The sequence below is a fragment of the Poecilia formosa genome, unplaced genomic scaffold, assembly GCF_000485575.1.
Source record: "Poecilia formosa unplaced genomic scaffold, Poecilia_formosa-5.1.2 Scaffold840, whole genome shotgun sequence".
Classification (NCBI taxonomy): Eukaryota; Metazoa; Chordata; class Actinopteri; order Cyprinodontiformes; family Poeciliidae; genus Poecilia; species Poecilia formosa.
The window spans coordinates 57,298-70,627 of record NW_006800779.1 but is presented as its reverse complement, the minus strand read 5'-3'; the positions used below and the strand labels follow the sequence as shown (position 1 = coordinate 70,627).

The following is a 13,330-nucleotide window of genomic DNA, read 5'->3' as shown; positions in this document are numbered from 1 at the left end:
GTTACAGGCCTGTCTCTCTTCTCCCTCAGTTCGCTAAAATTCTAGAAAAACTTTTTTATAAGAGTCTAGAAAAAGACAAAAATACACTAGTCAACAGTAGTCAATATGGATTCAGAGCAACATCACTAGCTCTAACTGACTTAATATAAGAAATTACCAATGCAACAGATAGTAAGAATTAGCTGTAGGGGTTTTCATAAATCTAAAAAAAGCTTTTGATACAATAAATCATGATACCTTAATAGAATATTTCAGAATTCGGGGAGTAGATTTGAACTGGATGAGGAGCTATTTAAAGAGCAGAAAACAGTTTGAGAAGATGGGAGAGACTGAATGTGATTGTCTGGAGGTTGTGTGTGGGGAACCTCAGGGGTCAGTACTGGGACCAGTTTTATTTCATTTGTATATAAACGACTTAAGCAAAGTGTCTAATTTATTAAAATTTGCTGACGACACAAATATTCTAGTCTCTGATGAAAACTTACAACAACGTCTTTCCATAGTTGCCTCAGAAATCAGTAAATTAAATAAATAGTTTGATAATAAATTATCACTAAATGTGGATAAGACTAAAATCATGGTTTTTGGAAACTGTTACAAGAAAGCTCAAATTCAAGTTCAGATAGAGGGTGTGACACTAGAAAGAGTATATGTTAATACATTTATTGGTGAAATAATAGATGACAAAATTAGTTGGAAACCTCATATTAAACATTTACTGATAAACTGTGTAGAAGCATATCAGTCCTGGCTAAAACCAGACATATTTTTAATAATAAATCACTTCATGTTCTTTATAACTCGCTGAGTTTGCCATACTTAACATATTGTTCAGATGTGTGGGGAATTAATAACAAAAGCTCTTTACAACCCACTGAGTGTCCTACAGAAACAAGTCATTACAATCATCCATTATGTCAGTTTTTATGAGGACATAAACTCATTATTCTTAAAATCTAGAATTCTTAAATTTGAAGATTTGGTGGAATTTCAAATTGCTAAAAATTATGTTAAAGGCATGAAGTAAACAGCAACCTGAGCACATACAGAATATTTTTTTGAAAGAATAGGAGGATATAACTTGAGGGGTTACTCAAACATAAGGATTCGATTTGCTTGTTGTGTGAAAGCTCTTCACACAAGAAAGAGCTTTTATATTTCAACTCATGGTGTAAAATTATGGAACAAGTTAAATGAGGAGTTAAAATAAAGTCAAAATTTAATACAATTTAAGAGGAAATAAAAGGAGGTCATTTTCTATGGGTGAGAGTTAGAACTAATGTGTATATGTAAATTGAGGCTAACGCATTTGAGTGTGTGTGGGTATGGATGTATGGATGTGCATATGAGTATCAATATTAAATCAGAATAGTGTGTGCTTTTTTCGTCTTGAAAAATTCCATGCTAAAGTTAACACCATACAAAAGCTAAACAATGGTGACGTCACAGATGACCCTCAAAAAACAGCCAAATATTTTTCAGAATTTTATACTAAATTATATGAATCAAAATATAATGATGATTCTACCTGTCGATTTCTTGGATCTCTTACAGAAACTAAAAACATTGACATTGACTTGAAGGAATCTTGTGATGAGCCAATATCATTACAGGAAATAGTTTTCACTATTTAACACCTCAAATCCAATAAGTCCTCTGGTACAGATGGTCTTACTTCTGAATTGTATACATTTTCTCCAAACAGCTTGCATCCTTCCTCCATGAACTTTTCTAAGAATGTAAAGACTGTTGCGAACTGCGGTTTTTGGGTCTTTGTGGGGAGTTTCTGTTGTCTCTGCTTCTTTCATCATCCACTAAATGGTGACAAGAGGCTGCAGCTACCTGGAGGGGTGCCGCCTGTTTGGATTCAGCACACCTGTGATCAATCTACTTTTTCATCTTGGACTATATGAGGAGTGGGCTGCCAGCACTTCGATGCCTTAGTGTTTGCCTGTTATGGTACCCCACGCCCCGCTGAGTCTGGTCTCTGAATTTTTCTATGATTATCTCAAATAACACTTATCTCTTGCTCTCCTGTCAGGTGTTTCATTGTGGCACCTTGGATTTTACCCACTGTGTAGCCTGAGTTTCTTGCATTCTGGTTTCCTCTCGTGATGCTGTGGACCTTACCCACCGGTTGCTCGAGTCCATCTCCTTCTCAGCTGAAGATTCTCTGACAGTTTCTCATTTCATGGCTGGCTATCGGACCGCTCCTCGCTCCTCCTCACTAGAACTTACCTGTCTGCCCTCCATCGCAAGCCTCGTCCATCCACCTCCAATGAACTCTCCGTCAAGACCAAACATCGGAATCCGGATCATCTCAAGAACTCCCTGCAAAGAGACCAAATCCCTGGAACCCACAGTATTTCTCTCTCTGGCGGAAATTCATCTCCCAACCAAGTAGGGTCATTCCATTTCTCAGAAATCAATCTGTTCAGTTTACCGTCAACTTATCTTTTCTCTCCAACTACCCTCAGTGTTCTGGTGACCCTGGCTTCCCACCCACAGGACAAGAACCACACATCTCACAATTCATCTTTGTTTCAAAATAAACCATTTACCTGATTTCATAGACTCCTGTTTGTGTTCTGTATGTGGGTCAAAAGACCCACATACAGAACACATCATGACGTGGACAATAAATCTCTTCTTACTACTCCAACCCAAGGTCTCATTACTCTAATACCCCCACCCCCCAAAAAAAATCTACTCTACAAAATATTTGGGTTAATATTTGCTAAAATAATAACATTTATATAATTGAGACTCAATCTTCATGAAAAACAAGCATATTCTGATATCAGACCAGTACTTGATTTAATTGATTATTTAGATTTATGCTCTGTTGCCTCAGACCCAAAACATCTTAGTATAACAGATTTTACACAATAACTAAGTAAATGTCACCCCTGCATATGGTCACAAATTTGGAGGCCAGAAACAGGTGAACAACAATCGAGCTTTGCAGTCAGATGTTTAGAAAACAAACCGCCAGCAGAAAAACGTTCTGCCGACCGTTTTAGTTGTGCACACACCGGTGACCATGGTGACCATTTTTGGGTTCAGGGTTCTGACCTTAATGTGAGGGTCCAGTAAGGTCAGAACCTTGCCAATTTAAATTTTGAAACTTAAAAGGGATTGGGTATCATATATATTTTTTCCCATTCACAAAATAAGAAGGGTACACCCATTCTTAAACACAAAAATCTTCTCTTTACTCTGGAGAAGGACTTGGAGGGGAAATTTATCTTTATTAAGGGCTCAATTCATGGACAACATATAACTGCTCCTAATGATGATTCGTCTCAACTTATGTCTCAAATGATTTTGTAATCATTGCAAAGAAATTGGCTTTTTGGCCAGTGATTTTAATTGCACAATGAACACATCTTTAGAAAGGTCCTCCTCTGCAAAGCTGCCAAACCCAAATGCTTCAGCTGCCCTTAAAAATGTAAGTTCAGACACTGGTCTGATAGATATCTAAATAATAAAGTAAGGGACTATGGATTTTATTTACATCCCCATAACCTTCTTCAGATTAGATAATTTATTTCTCCCCACGTAATTTTTGCATTCTGTTTGGAGCTGTAACACAGAGCTTATTGTTTTATTGGACCATACACCAGGATTTTTAGGTGTAAATTCATTATTTTGCATGTGTCAATGAGTTATTACTCTTCTGTCCTTTGACAGTTTGACTCTCTACTTCAAGTCTATACTTTGTGTATGCAGGCTGTACATTCGCAGACAGTGCAGTGTTCTGTGTTGATTTGGAACAGGTTGTTTTTGTTTTTTGAAATTTGTTTACATAAAGTTCTGAAAATCAATAAAATGAAACAGAAAAAAGAAAATTAACAAAACTGCTGGTGAGTGATATGATTTTAGAAAATAATTGAACTACTACATATGTGGTACTCCGGCTTTGCATTGGATAAAATTATTTTTGACAGTTAAGGACTGCAAGGAAGACTTATAAAATAACAATGACTAAATAAATTGTGTTTTGACATAAAACTTAACTTTTAACAGAATCATCTGTCAGTGCAGTAACAGGATTTTACTCAGGATTTTGTAAAAATAAAAACAAATACAAAATAGAACTGAAAATGGAGTAACTCTTGCAGTTTTGTACTCCTAGAAATGTCACTTCATTGGTAAATGTTTAAAATTCTACCTTTCATAATGAAACTAGAAAACAAAATTTTGATGCACTTTTTCTTCTTTTGTGGAGTGAAAATGGGGTTAAAATCAGGGCAGATGTACTTCAAGCACACTGCAAATCTTATAAATAAATAACATTTTAGATTTGGAAGGAATCATTTTTAAAACTCATAAAATAGTGGGAAGATAGCACTGATGGGATGAGCCTTTATTACCAGATCTACTTAAAAGTGAGACATATAAGTAGAAGGATCAATATGGAATATTTAGAAACATGTCAAAAAAACTAAAAAGTTTTAATAGGTAAAATCCTAAACATGATGTATCAAAATAAAATTCTTAATTCACATCTATCAAATACAGACTCTTATTTGCAATGTGTCTTAAAAGAAAATTGTTTTCTTTTAAAAGAAGAAAACACAGGAGGAGATATTATAGAGATAAAACTTAAAATTTAAAACATTTAATATTCTGTATTGAACCTTGGACTGCTGATATGGAAAACTCCCAAAGCACCTCAAAATATCTGTCGTCTTTCAACAATTATCTTATAAATAATAACACAGACTCTGGTGATTCCAAATTGATAATTTGACCATATCTTCACGGGGAAAAGGAATATGTCCTCATGCCATGCCAAATTACATACAAAAAATGGGCTACTGGATTTGAAAAAGGAATAGGAATTACAACACTGGTATTTCTGGAAACTTGTTTGGAAAATGGAGAAACAAAATGATAAATGGAGTCATAAAAATCAAAGGCCTGAGTCCACCACCAGAATACCAGATGGAGGTAAGATACACAATGTTATAACAACTAACTATTTGTGTGCAGGTGACCTGTCAGGTCTGTTTCAGGAAAGGTTTGGTGGATCCACGCCGGACCAACTGTTCTCCCCCAGAATGCCAACTTCTTAGCACTGTTGATAGAGATTCTGAATTATGATTTAAATCTAGTAGTTTTGGGTCAGATCAACATATTAACTAATCTTATATATTGTACATGCTTATTTTGCTGTGCTAATAGATTTTCCTTTTTATAACTTTATCCTCCACAGGTGTTACTTTGCTTCTTCTTTTCCTCTTTTTCTTTTAATGTGTAATATTTTTGCCATGTTTAATCATTTCAATCTTAGCATCACATTAACATAGTTTTAATGTTGTGGGATGTGTCCAGGATGTTGCAATACTGAGGGCTGGGGGGCCATTACTGGAGACTGGAGACATTGTGTGTGGGGGGCCACAGAACTATGCAACAGCCAGTTCTGTGGTGGAATATCTACGTCAGGATGTCCTGCCACATTTTAGCTTAGGATCCAAATGCACCTCATGTAGCGATTTGGGTGGGGTGGTATTTGAACCACCTCATCAGGTTGATTGTCATGGATAAATGATTCTGTGTTTTTCCTCTATCTCTTTTAGTTGCTTGCATGCTTGCATACACATGTGTGGTAAAGGAAATGACTTCATAAGAGAATGCCCTCCTTATGGTGTAGCTTAGAAAGAGGCCTAGAAAAGGAATCAAAGCTGTTGTTCGGTGCCATTTTCTGAGTTTTCCATATGTAAGCATGGCGATGTACCAGAGCTGTAACAGTAAACTATTTCTCTGTTGTCCCAGAACAATGCTATCGCTTATTTGGCTTTATTAAATTGGACTGATGATTTTAACCCAGTTTTCATGGTTATTCAAGACGATTCCTCCCAAAAAAGAGTCCAAGCCAACAAAAACGAAAACTTCCCTGTAACAGAAAGTAACATTCAGCAAAACCCAGCTCAGTCCCAGGAGTACTTTCTGCATGAAAAAAACTAAACAAAACAACAACAATGAATAGCAGTCGTTTAGTGTTTTCATCATGAAAGAAAAAAAGTGAATAGCAGTAGTTTGGTGGCTTCATCTAGGAGAGAAACACAACAAAGGAAGAATGAAAAACAGAGAATATAAATTTAAAAGTAAAAAAAAAGCAGAGAAAGATTGCACATGTACATGTATAAAAGGGTAAATACCAAATTTGATTACTTTCCAAAATAATATCAAATGATCTTTATCAGATGCTTTGATGGTGAAATAAATGTGAAAAGGTTTAAAGATAGCTGCAACTAAATATTAAACTAGCACAGGTTTGTAATGCTAACCTAGAGCGATGTAGTCAGAGGTGACTACTTAAAATCTTTTAGGAACTCATTCCATTAGCTTTCTTTTTATTTCCACGTACATTTTCTCTTAGAATTAGAGCCAGGTGGCTGAAACATGAAAACTGTCGCTCTAAAATAAATAAATACAAAAAACACAGTGCTGATTTGTGTTTTCCTTCTTTTTAAGGATGGTATTAATTTTTAGTACTACACATATAAAGTATCAGTCTATGTGTTAAAATAACCAGAATCACAATAAACATCATTTGTCAGGTAGGTTTTTAAATCACTGCTTAGAGTTCGCCGCAAGGGGTCGCATGCGTTCCGCGGATAAGAGCGTCTGCTTGCCTCTCTGTGCTGCTGCTGTGTGGCTGGTTGAGAAATAATAACGTCAAGACTGCTGGGTGTAATTATAGAGCACAGCCTTGAGAGCAGCACATGAATGGCGAATGATTCACTGCATGCATATCACAACATTTGCATGCATTAACCCGGATCGCCCAGCATATCCTTGGGCTCACAAAGGTCCTGCCACCGTGTCAACAAGTGCTGAACTCAATCTGATCACACTCTGCTCCATTAGTGGTGTCAGGAGGAGGGCCTCAATTTGTCAGCTTATCACTTGATTTCTGTAAATGTTAACTTCAGCTTCAAGATCTCCATTTTTTATGCGTCTTAAAGGGAAACATTCCGAGCTCACAGGGAGGTAAAGAGAGACAGAAGCAGTGAGTGAGAGGCTGGCCGAACGGACTCTGACAGGCAGGCAAAGAGACCAATCAGGAGAGAGCCTTCAGTGTAAATTCCAGCCGCGGGGACGCGGGAGGAGGCGCGATGCGGAGGAAAAAGCAAATAGTTGAGTGAGCAGCATCAGTACAGAGTGAAGAGGACTACAGCATCATCAGCACAGCCCGAGTAAAAACAGCGTGATTCGTTTTTCCTGACTGGGTCCATGGATGTGAAGAAGGCGAACTCCTGTCTGCTCGGTGGATTACAGGCTGAGTGAGGATGCACAAAACTGTACTGGAAGCTTCAGGACGCCTCTGAACAACCTGACAGTGGAGCTCCGAAATAACTGAGCTGATAAAAAAACAGAACTTCTCCAAAAGACCCAAATGTCTCTTTTTTAAAGGGACTCCATTTTCCAGACGCCTTCCTTATTTTTGGACTTTGAAGCACTGTGGAGAGTTTCACTTGCTAGCTATAGTGGCCGGAGAATGTTGAGATTTGTTGTCTTCAGAAGACAGTGAGATTAATGCTTTTTGCTGATGTATTTATTTCTTTTTTACCCAAGTGCACTTGTTTTTCCGGTCATGATTGTGCTTTTGATAGCTCTGTGTTTTACGGATGGAGCGCTCTCTCAGATCCGCTACTCTGTCCCGGAGGAGGCAGAGCATGGCACGCTGGTGGGGAACATCGCTGAAGACCTGGGCCTGGACCTTACCAAACTGGCCTCCCGGCGATTCCAGGTAGTGCCTAGTTCCAGAACGCCATATCTGGAAGTGAACCTTGAGAACGGCGTCCTGTTCGTTAACGAGAAAATCGATAGGGAGCAAATCTGCAAGCAGAGTGCCAGCTGCCAGCTCAACATGGAGGTGTTCTTGGAGAACCCACTGGAGCTGTTCAGGGTCGAAATCGAAGTGGTGGACATTAACGACAACCCACCGAGCTTCCCGGAGACAGACATCACGGTGGAAATCTCAGAGAGCGCAACCCCTGGCACCCGGTTCCCTTTGGAGAGTGCGTTCGACCCGGACGTGGGCTCCAACGCGTTGCGCACATATGATATCACAACCAACAATTACTTTTACCTGGACGTGCAGACCCAAACCGACGGAAATAAATTTGCAGAACTTGTCCTGGAGAAGCCGCTGGACAGGGAGCAGCAGGCAGCGCACAGGTACGTGCTCACTGCGGTGGACGGCGGACAGCCTCCTCGGACTGGCACCGCGCTGCTGGTAGTCAAAGTGTTGGACTCTAACGATAATGTGCCCGTGTTTGAGCAGCCCGTCTACACGGTGAGTCTCTCGGAGAATGTACCGGTGGGCACACTGGTCATCCAGCTGAACGCCACCGACCTCGATGAGGGACTGAACGGGGAAATAGTTTACTCCTTCAGCAACCACATCTCCAGTCGCGTTAAGGAGCTGTTCGGCATAGACCCGCGGACCGGGCGCATCGAAGTCCGCGGGGAGGTGGATTTCGAAGAGAGCAGCCTCTATCAGATCTTTGTCCAGGCTAAGGACCTCGGGCCAAACGCCGTGCCCGCGCACTGTAAAGTGTTGGTCAAAGTGGCGGACGTGAACGACAACGCACCGGAAATCACCTTCAGCACTGTCACGGAGTCGGTGAGTGAAAAAGCCGCTCCCGGTACCGTCATTGCCCTGTTGAGTGTGACGGACCGTGACGCAGAGCAGAACGGACAGATCCATGTGGAAATCCTCGGTGATGTCCCGTTCAAATTAAAGTCCTCTTTCAGGAATTACTTCACCATAGTGACTGATGGGCTCCTGAACCGGGAGCAGGCAGACTCCTACTCCGTGACCGTGGTGGCGCGGGATAAAGGAACTCCTTCTCTCGCCTCTAGTAAGTCCATCCGCGTCCAGGTGTCAGATGAAAACGACAATGCGCCCACTTTCACGCAATCCGTTTATGATGTGTATGTGACAGAGAACAACGTACCAGGAGCCTACATCCACGCCGTGACGGCCCTGGACCCTGATATAGGGCAGAACGCTCTCATTACTTACTCCATCTTAGAGTGCGACATTCAGGGCATGTCAGTTAAAACCTATGTGTCTATCAACGAGGAGACAGGATACCTTTACGCACTCAGGTCTTTTGATTATGAGCAGCTAAAAGATTTCACCTTTATGGTCAGGGCCAAGGACTCCGGTGCCCCTGAGCTTTCCTCTAATGCAACTGTCAAAGTCATAATTGTTGATCAGAATGATAATGCACCCCTGGTACTTGCTCCCCTGGGGAAAAATGGGACTGCGAAGGAGCCTCTTCCCCGCTCGGCTGAGCCAGGCTACCTGGTGACCCGTGTTGTGGCCATGGATGCTGATGATGGTGAGAATGCCCGCCTGTCCTACAGCATTCAGAGAGGTAACGACAATGGGATGTTTAGGATGGACTGGAGGACTGGTGAACTCAGGACAGCAAGGCGGGTATCAGCTAAGCGAGACCCTCACCAGCAGTACGACCTGGTGATTGAGGTGAGAGACCATGGCCAGCCTCCATTGTCCTCCAGTGCCAGCATACTGGTGATGCTGGTAGACAGCATGGCTGAAGGCCGGGGTGTGGGAGACAAAGTGGGCACCAGCAAGGCCAAAGATGGTGCTTTGGACCTCACCCTCATCCTAATCATTGCCCTCGGTTCTGTCTCCTTCATCTTTCTCCTTGTAATGATTGTGCTGGCCGTGCGCTGCCAGAAGGACAAAAAGCTCAACATTTATACCTGCCTAACTAGTGACTGCTGTCTTGGATGCAACTCCTGCTGCTCACGGCAGGGTAGATCCCGCAAGAAAAAGCTCAGCAAGGCGGACATCATGCTTGTGCAAAGCACTGTCAATGTCAGCGGGCCTGGAACGGCTCAAGTCCCTGTGGAAGAGTCTGGGAGCTTCGGCTCCCACCATCAAAACCAGAACTATTGCTATCAGGTATGTCTGACTCCAGAGTCTGCCAAAACTGACCTCATGTTCCTAAAGCCGTGTAGTCCATCTAGGAGCACAGACACCGATCACAACCCGTGTGGTGCCATAGGGTCAGGGTACACAGACCAGCAGCCTGACATCATATCAAACGGCAGCATTTTATCAAACGAGGTAAGAGTCCCTCTCATTCCTATGACTGAATTTTCCCTTCCATTAGCATACTGAAAACCCATTTCTGAAACTGGTCTTCTTGTTTTCTGATGTGATCCTTTATGTTAATCACATGCAGGAGCCAGTAGCTTGCTGGAGTTACAGTTTGTTGATAAGGCGTGATACAGCAATGCGTCATAGGACAGTGACTTCTGGCAGATTTCAGGGCAAGACAGAACAACAGTGTTTGTCTGTTGCAGGGGAGGTCTGCCCTGAACACATAATGTGTGCTTGTTTTTTACTCCTATCTTCAAAACTATTTTGTCAGTGCATGAAGGGCCTCTTACATACATAAAACATACAGCTGCAGAAAACTCTGAGGCCACTGCGAACCGTCCCTAATCAGTACCTCTACACACCCGAACCCAGTAATGATGTGAAAGAATGAAAATCAGGGTTATTCCACCAAGCATTATTTTATGAACGCTTCCAAAGTTGGAACGTTAGTGCAATATGATATAAAAAGGAATTTGAATGTGTTTGTGTTATTTCAGGTCTGAAAGTGCAGCATTTTTGTTATTGTTAATGTTTCCTTTGTAGACAAAAATGTTCATAATGTTTATTTGGAGTTTGGGATAAATGTCTGTAGAATGAAAGAAATTGTTCATTTTATTCAAACACAGAGCAATAAGTAATAAAATCAAAGAAACAAAACCATTTAGCTATTGCCTCCTATGTTTTCAGCTGTATTTGCTCAGAGGCTGCTGTTAACTGCATAGAGAGCTGTGTGTGTGTGTGTGTGTGTGTGTGTGTGTGTGAGTGACACACATAACACACATGCTACTCTGCTACTTTGATGCATTTGCATTCTGCTAATCTGTCAGAATGTTGTTGAGTGGCAGCCTTGTTATATGCTGAAGCATCCCAAGTCTAGAGTCCGAACCGTGCACACACTCCACATCGTATGGAAGAGAAAAGTTCTAGTTTTTACTGCCCTGATCATTGTGACACAGTGTGTGTTGTATTGTTGCTGAAATACATCCTTTTTTGCCTTTTTAAAACTTTTCTATATTTTTGGTTATTCCTATTTTTGATTGCTGCATTTTTCTTTAACTGTGTTGCATGTAATGCTGGAGCAACAGACTGAACACCACTCCTTCTTGTTTCAGACCAAACACCAGCGAACCGAACTCGGCTACCTGGTGGAGAGGCCGAGGCGTGTCAACAGGTAAATACAGGAAGGGCTTCCTGCTGCAGCCTGGTGCTGCTCAGGCCTTTTTCCACACCTGTTTCATCTACTAAATGCCTCATCACCATGGATATGAGACTGTACCAGAAAGATCAGTGTTGAGATTTTGATTTGATGTTCTGTGATTTTAGCTCAGCCTTCCAGGAGGCAGATCTGGTCAGCTCTAAAGACAGTGGCCACGGAGATAGCGAGCAAGGAGACAGTGACCATGATGCCACAAATCGAGGACATTCCTCTGGTAAGATCAGTGTGCCTCACCTCTTTTTCTTCAGTCATTTTATTTGAATGTTTTGTGCTGGAAGTTAAAGGAGCAAATGAGTTGCTCTTAGGTTTGAGTAAGACAGAGTAGGGTTTGCTGATTTGCATGTGGTTGCTATGCAGTGTGTCTCCAGAAGCAGACTGCTGCCGGCCCCTGCAGCCTGAAACTGATCGAGGCTTGTCAAATTAAGACTTGTTTTAATTACATCTGCAATTCTGTCAGAGTCAACATCATCTGACATGATTTACCGTTTCTGTCAGTCAGTGTTTAAGAATCAAGTTATGGTAATTCATTTCTAAAGTCTTATAAAAGTTTCTTAGAAGAGTTTGGCTTTCATCTGTATGAATAGTACTTGTGTTTTTGTCACATGATAAAATGTGAGTGAGTACTCGTCGTTTGTGCTCCTGGTGAGCGCGCTCAGTTCATCCTGTGACTACTTGACAAGATGTGACGGGCTTTTTAATGAGGCTGCGCTCACACCAAAGAACTGGGAAGCCGACCAAATAGGTTGTGCCTGTGGTGAACAAAACAGGCAATTCATTTGTTCATAAGATGAGTTAATAAATTCCTTCATGTTGTTACTGTCCAAAAGCAGTCCTTTGCCACTTTCCTTTTTTCAGCTCCCTTCCTTGACTGCTTGGCTTTTTTTCTTTTTTCCTAAATGAACCTACCAGAGCTCATATAATACGGGCCCACTGAGTTACATATGCCAGTGTCATGTGTTCATTCAGAGCTGAGCTCTCGATGGATGGACCTTCTGTGGACGGAGCTCCACAGAAGGGATCCTAGCAGTCGGCCTCAGTAAACAGAACTAAGCTGTTATGCTAAGCTGGACAAATTTCCTCAAATAATATTATAGAAGGAATAGAACAGAAATCTCCATTTATTACACTGAAGAAATGTAGGTGTACCTACAGCAAGATGAAAGGCAAATAAAATTTTAATTTGAAGTGATGAAAGAAAACTGAAGTGTGTAGTTACGATTTAATGTGGTCAGCCCAATTAGTTTGTTCATGTACCAAATAGTTTTTTTTTGTTTACCTTGGTCATTATTTTTATTGAATATTCTCATGGAACTTCTTAAAGCATAAACACACACATGCATGCACACACACACACACACACACACACACACACACACACACACACACACACACGATATGGAAAGAGAGTCAAAGTACAATAAATCTAAATTTAAGAAGATTAAACTATAGGGCTGTAAAATCCAAAAGAAAAAATAAAAATGGCATAACTGAACATTGAAATTCATATAATTTTTGTATTGTTGATCACTATCAGGTTTTCAATCAGACAGCTGATCTTTGTCTCAGACAAGTATATTAATGATAAATGTAGTGTATAAACTTTTACCTATCTATTGTTAGAGCACACTTTGTCAGACTTCATGACCCTTTAGCTTGAGTGTAATGTCAGTAAATATGCATTTCTTCAACCATTAGTTTCTGCAGCAGACGTAATTACAAAGCACCAGGACCTTTTTATTTATTAGAGAAATGGAGAGTTGACTGGCAGTCCTTATAGTTCATTCTCTTCCACTTACAGGGACAAAAGCATTTCATGTTTTACGCTGATGTCTTGAACTATCAGGGAAGCAAAAAGGACCCAGAGTTGTGTTTCAGAGCTGACAACTAATGATTCCATTAGCTGTCATATGATAATATGACATATTATCATATGTCATATATATATATATATATATATA

The 13,330-nt window shown here is 40.7% G+C and overlaps 1 protein-coding gene across 5 annotated transcripts in view; it reads left to right on the top strand.

Annotated features, from left to right (window-relative positions):
* Window positions 1-6,616: 6,616 nt before the first annotated feature.
* pcdh10b (protocadherin 10b) overlaps window positions 6,617-13,330 on the top strand; it is a 49,463-nt gene continuing 42,749 nt past the window's right edge. Inside the window, exons 1-3 of one of the 5 annotated variants that reach the window (XM_016666917.1) lie at window positions 6,624-9,955; window positions 11,269-11,327; window positions 11,480-11,586. In XM_016666917.1, the coding sequence (XP_016522403.1) occupies window positions 7,562-9,955; window positions 11,269-11,327; window positions 11,480-11,586 (2,560 nt within the window). In that variant the 5' untranslated portion in view covers window positions 6,624-7,561. Of the gene's footprint in view, window positions 10,121-11,268; window positions 11,328-11,479; window positions 11,587-13,330 lie in introns of those variants that run through there. The other 4 variants (XM_016666915.1, XM_016666916.1, XM_007543527.2 and 1 more) reach the window with 4 other exon arrangements.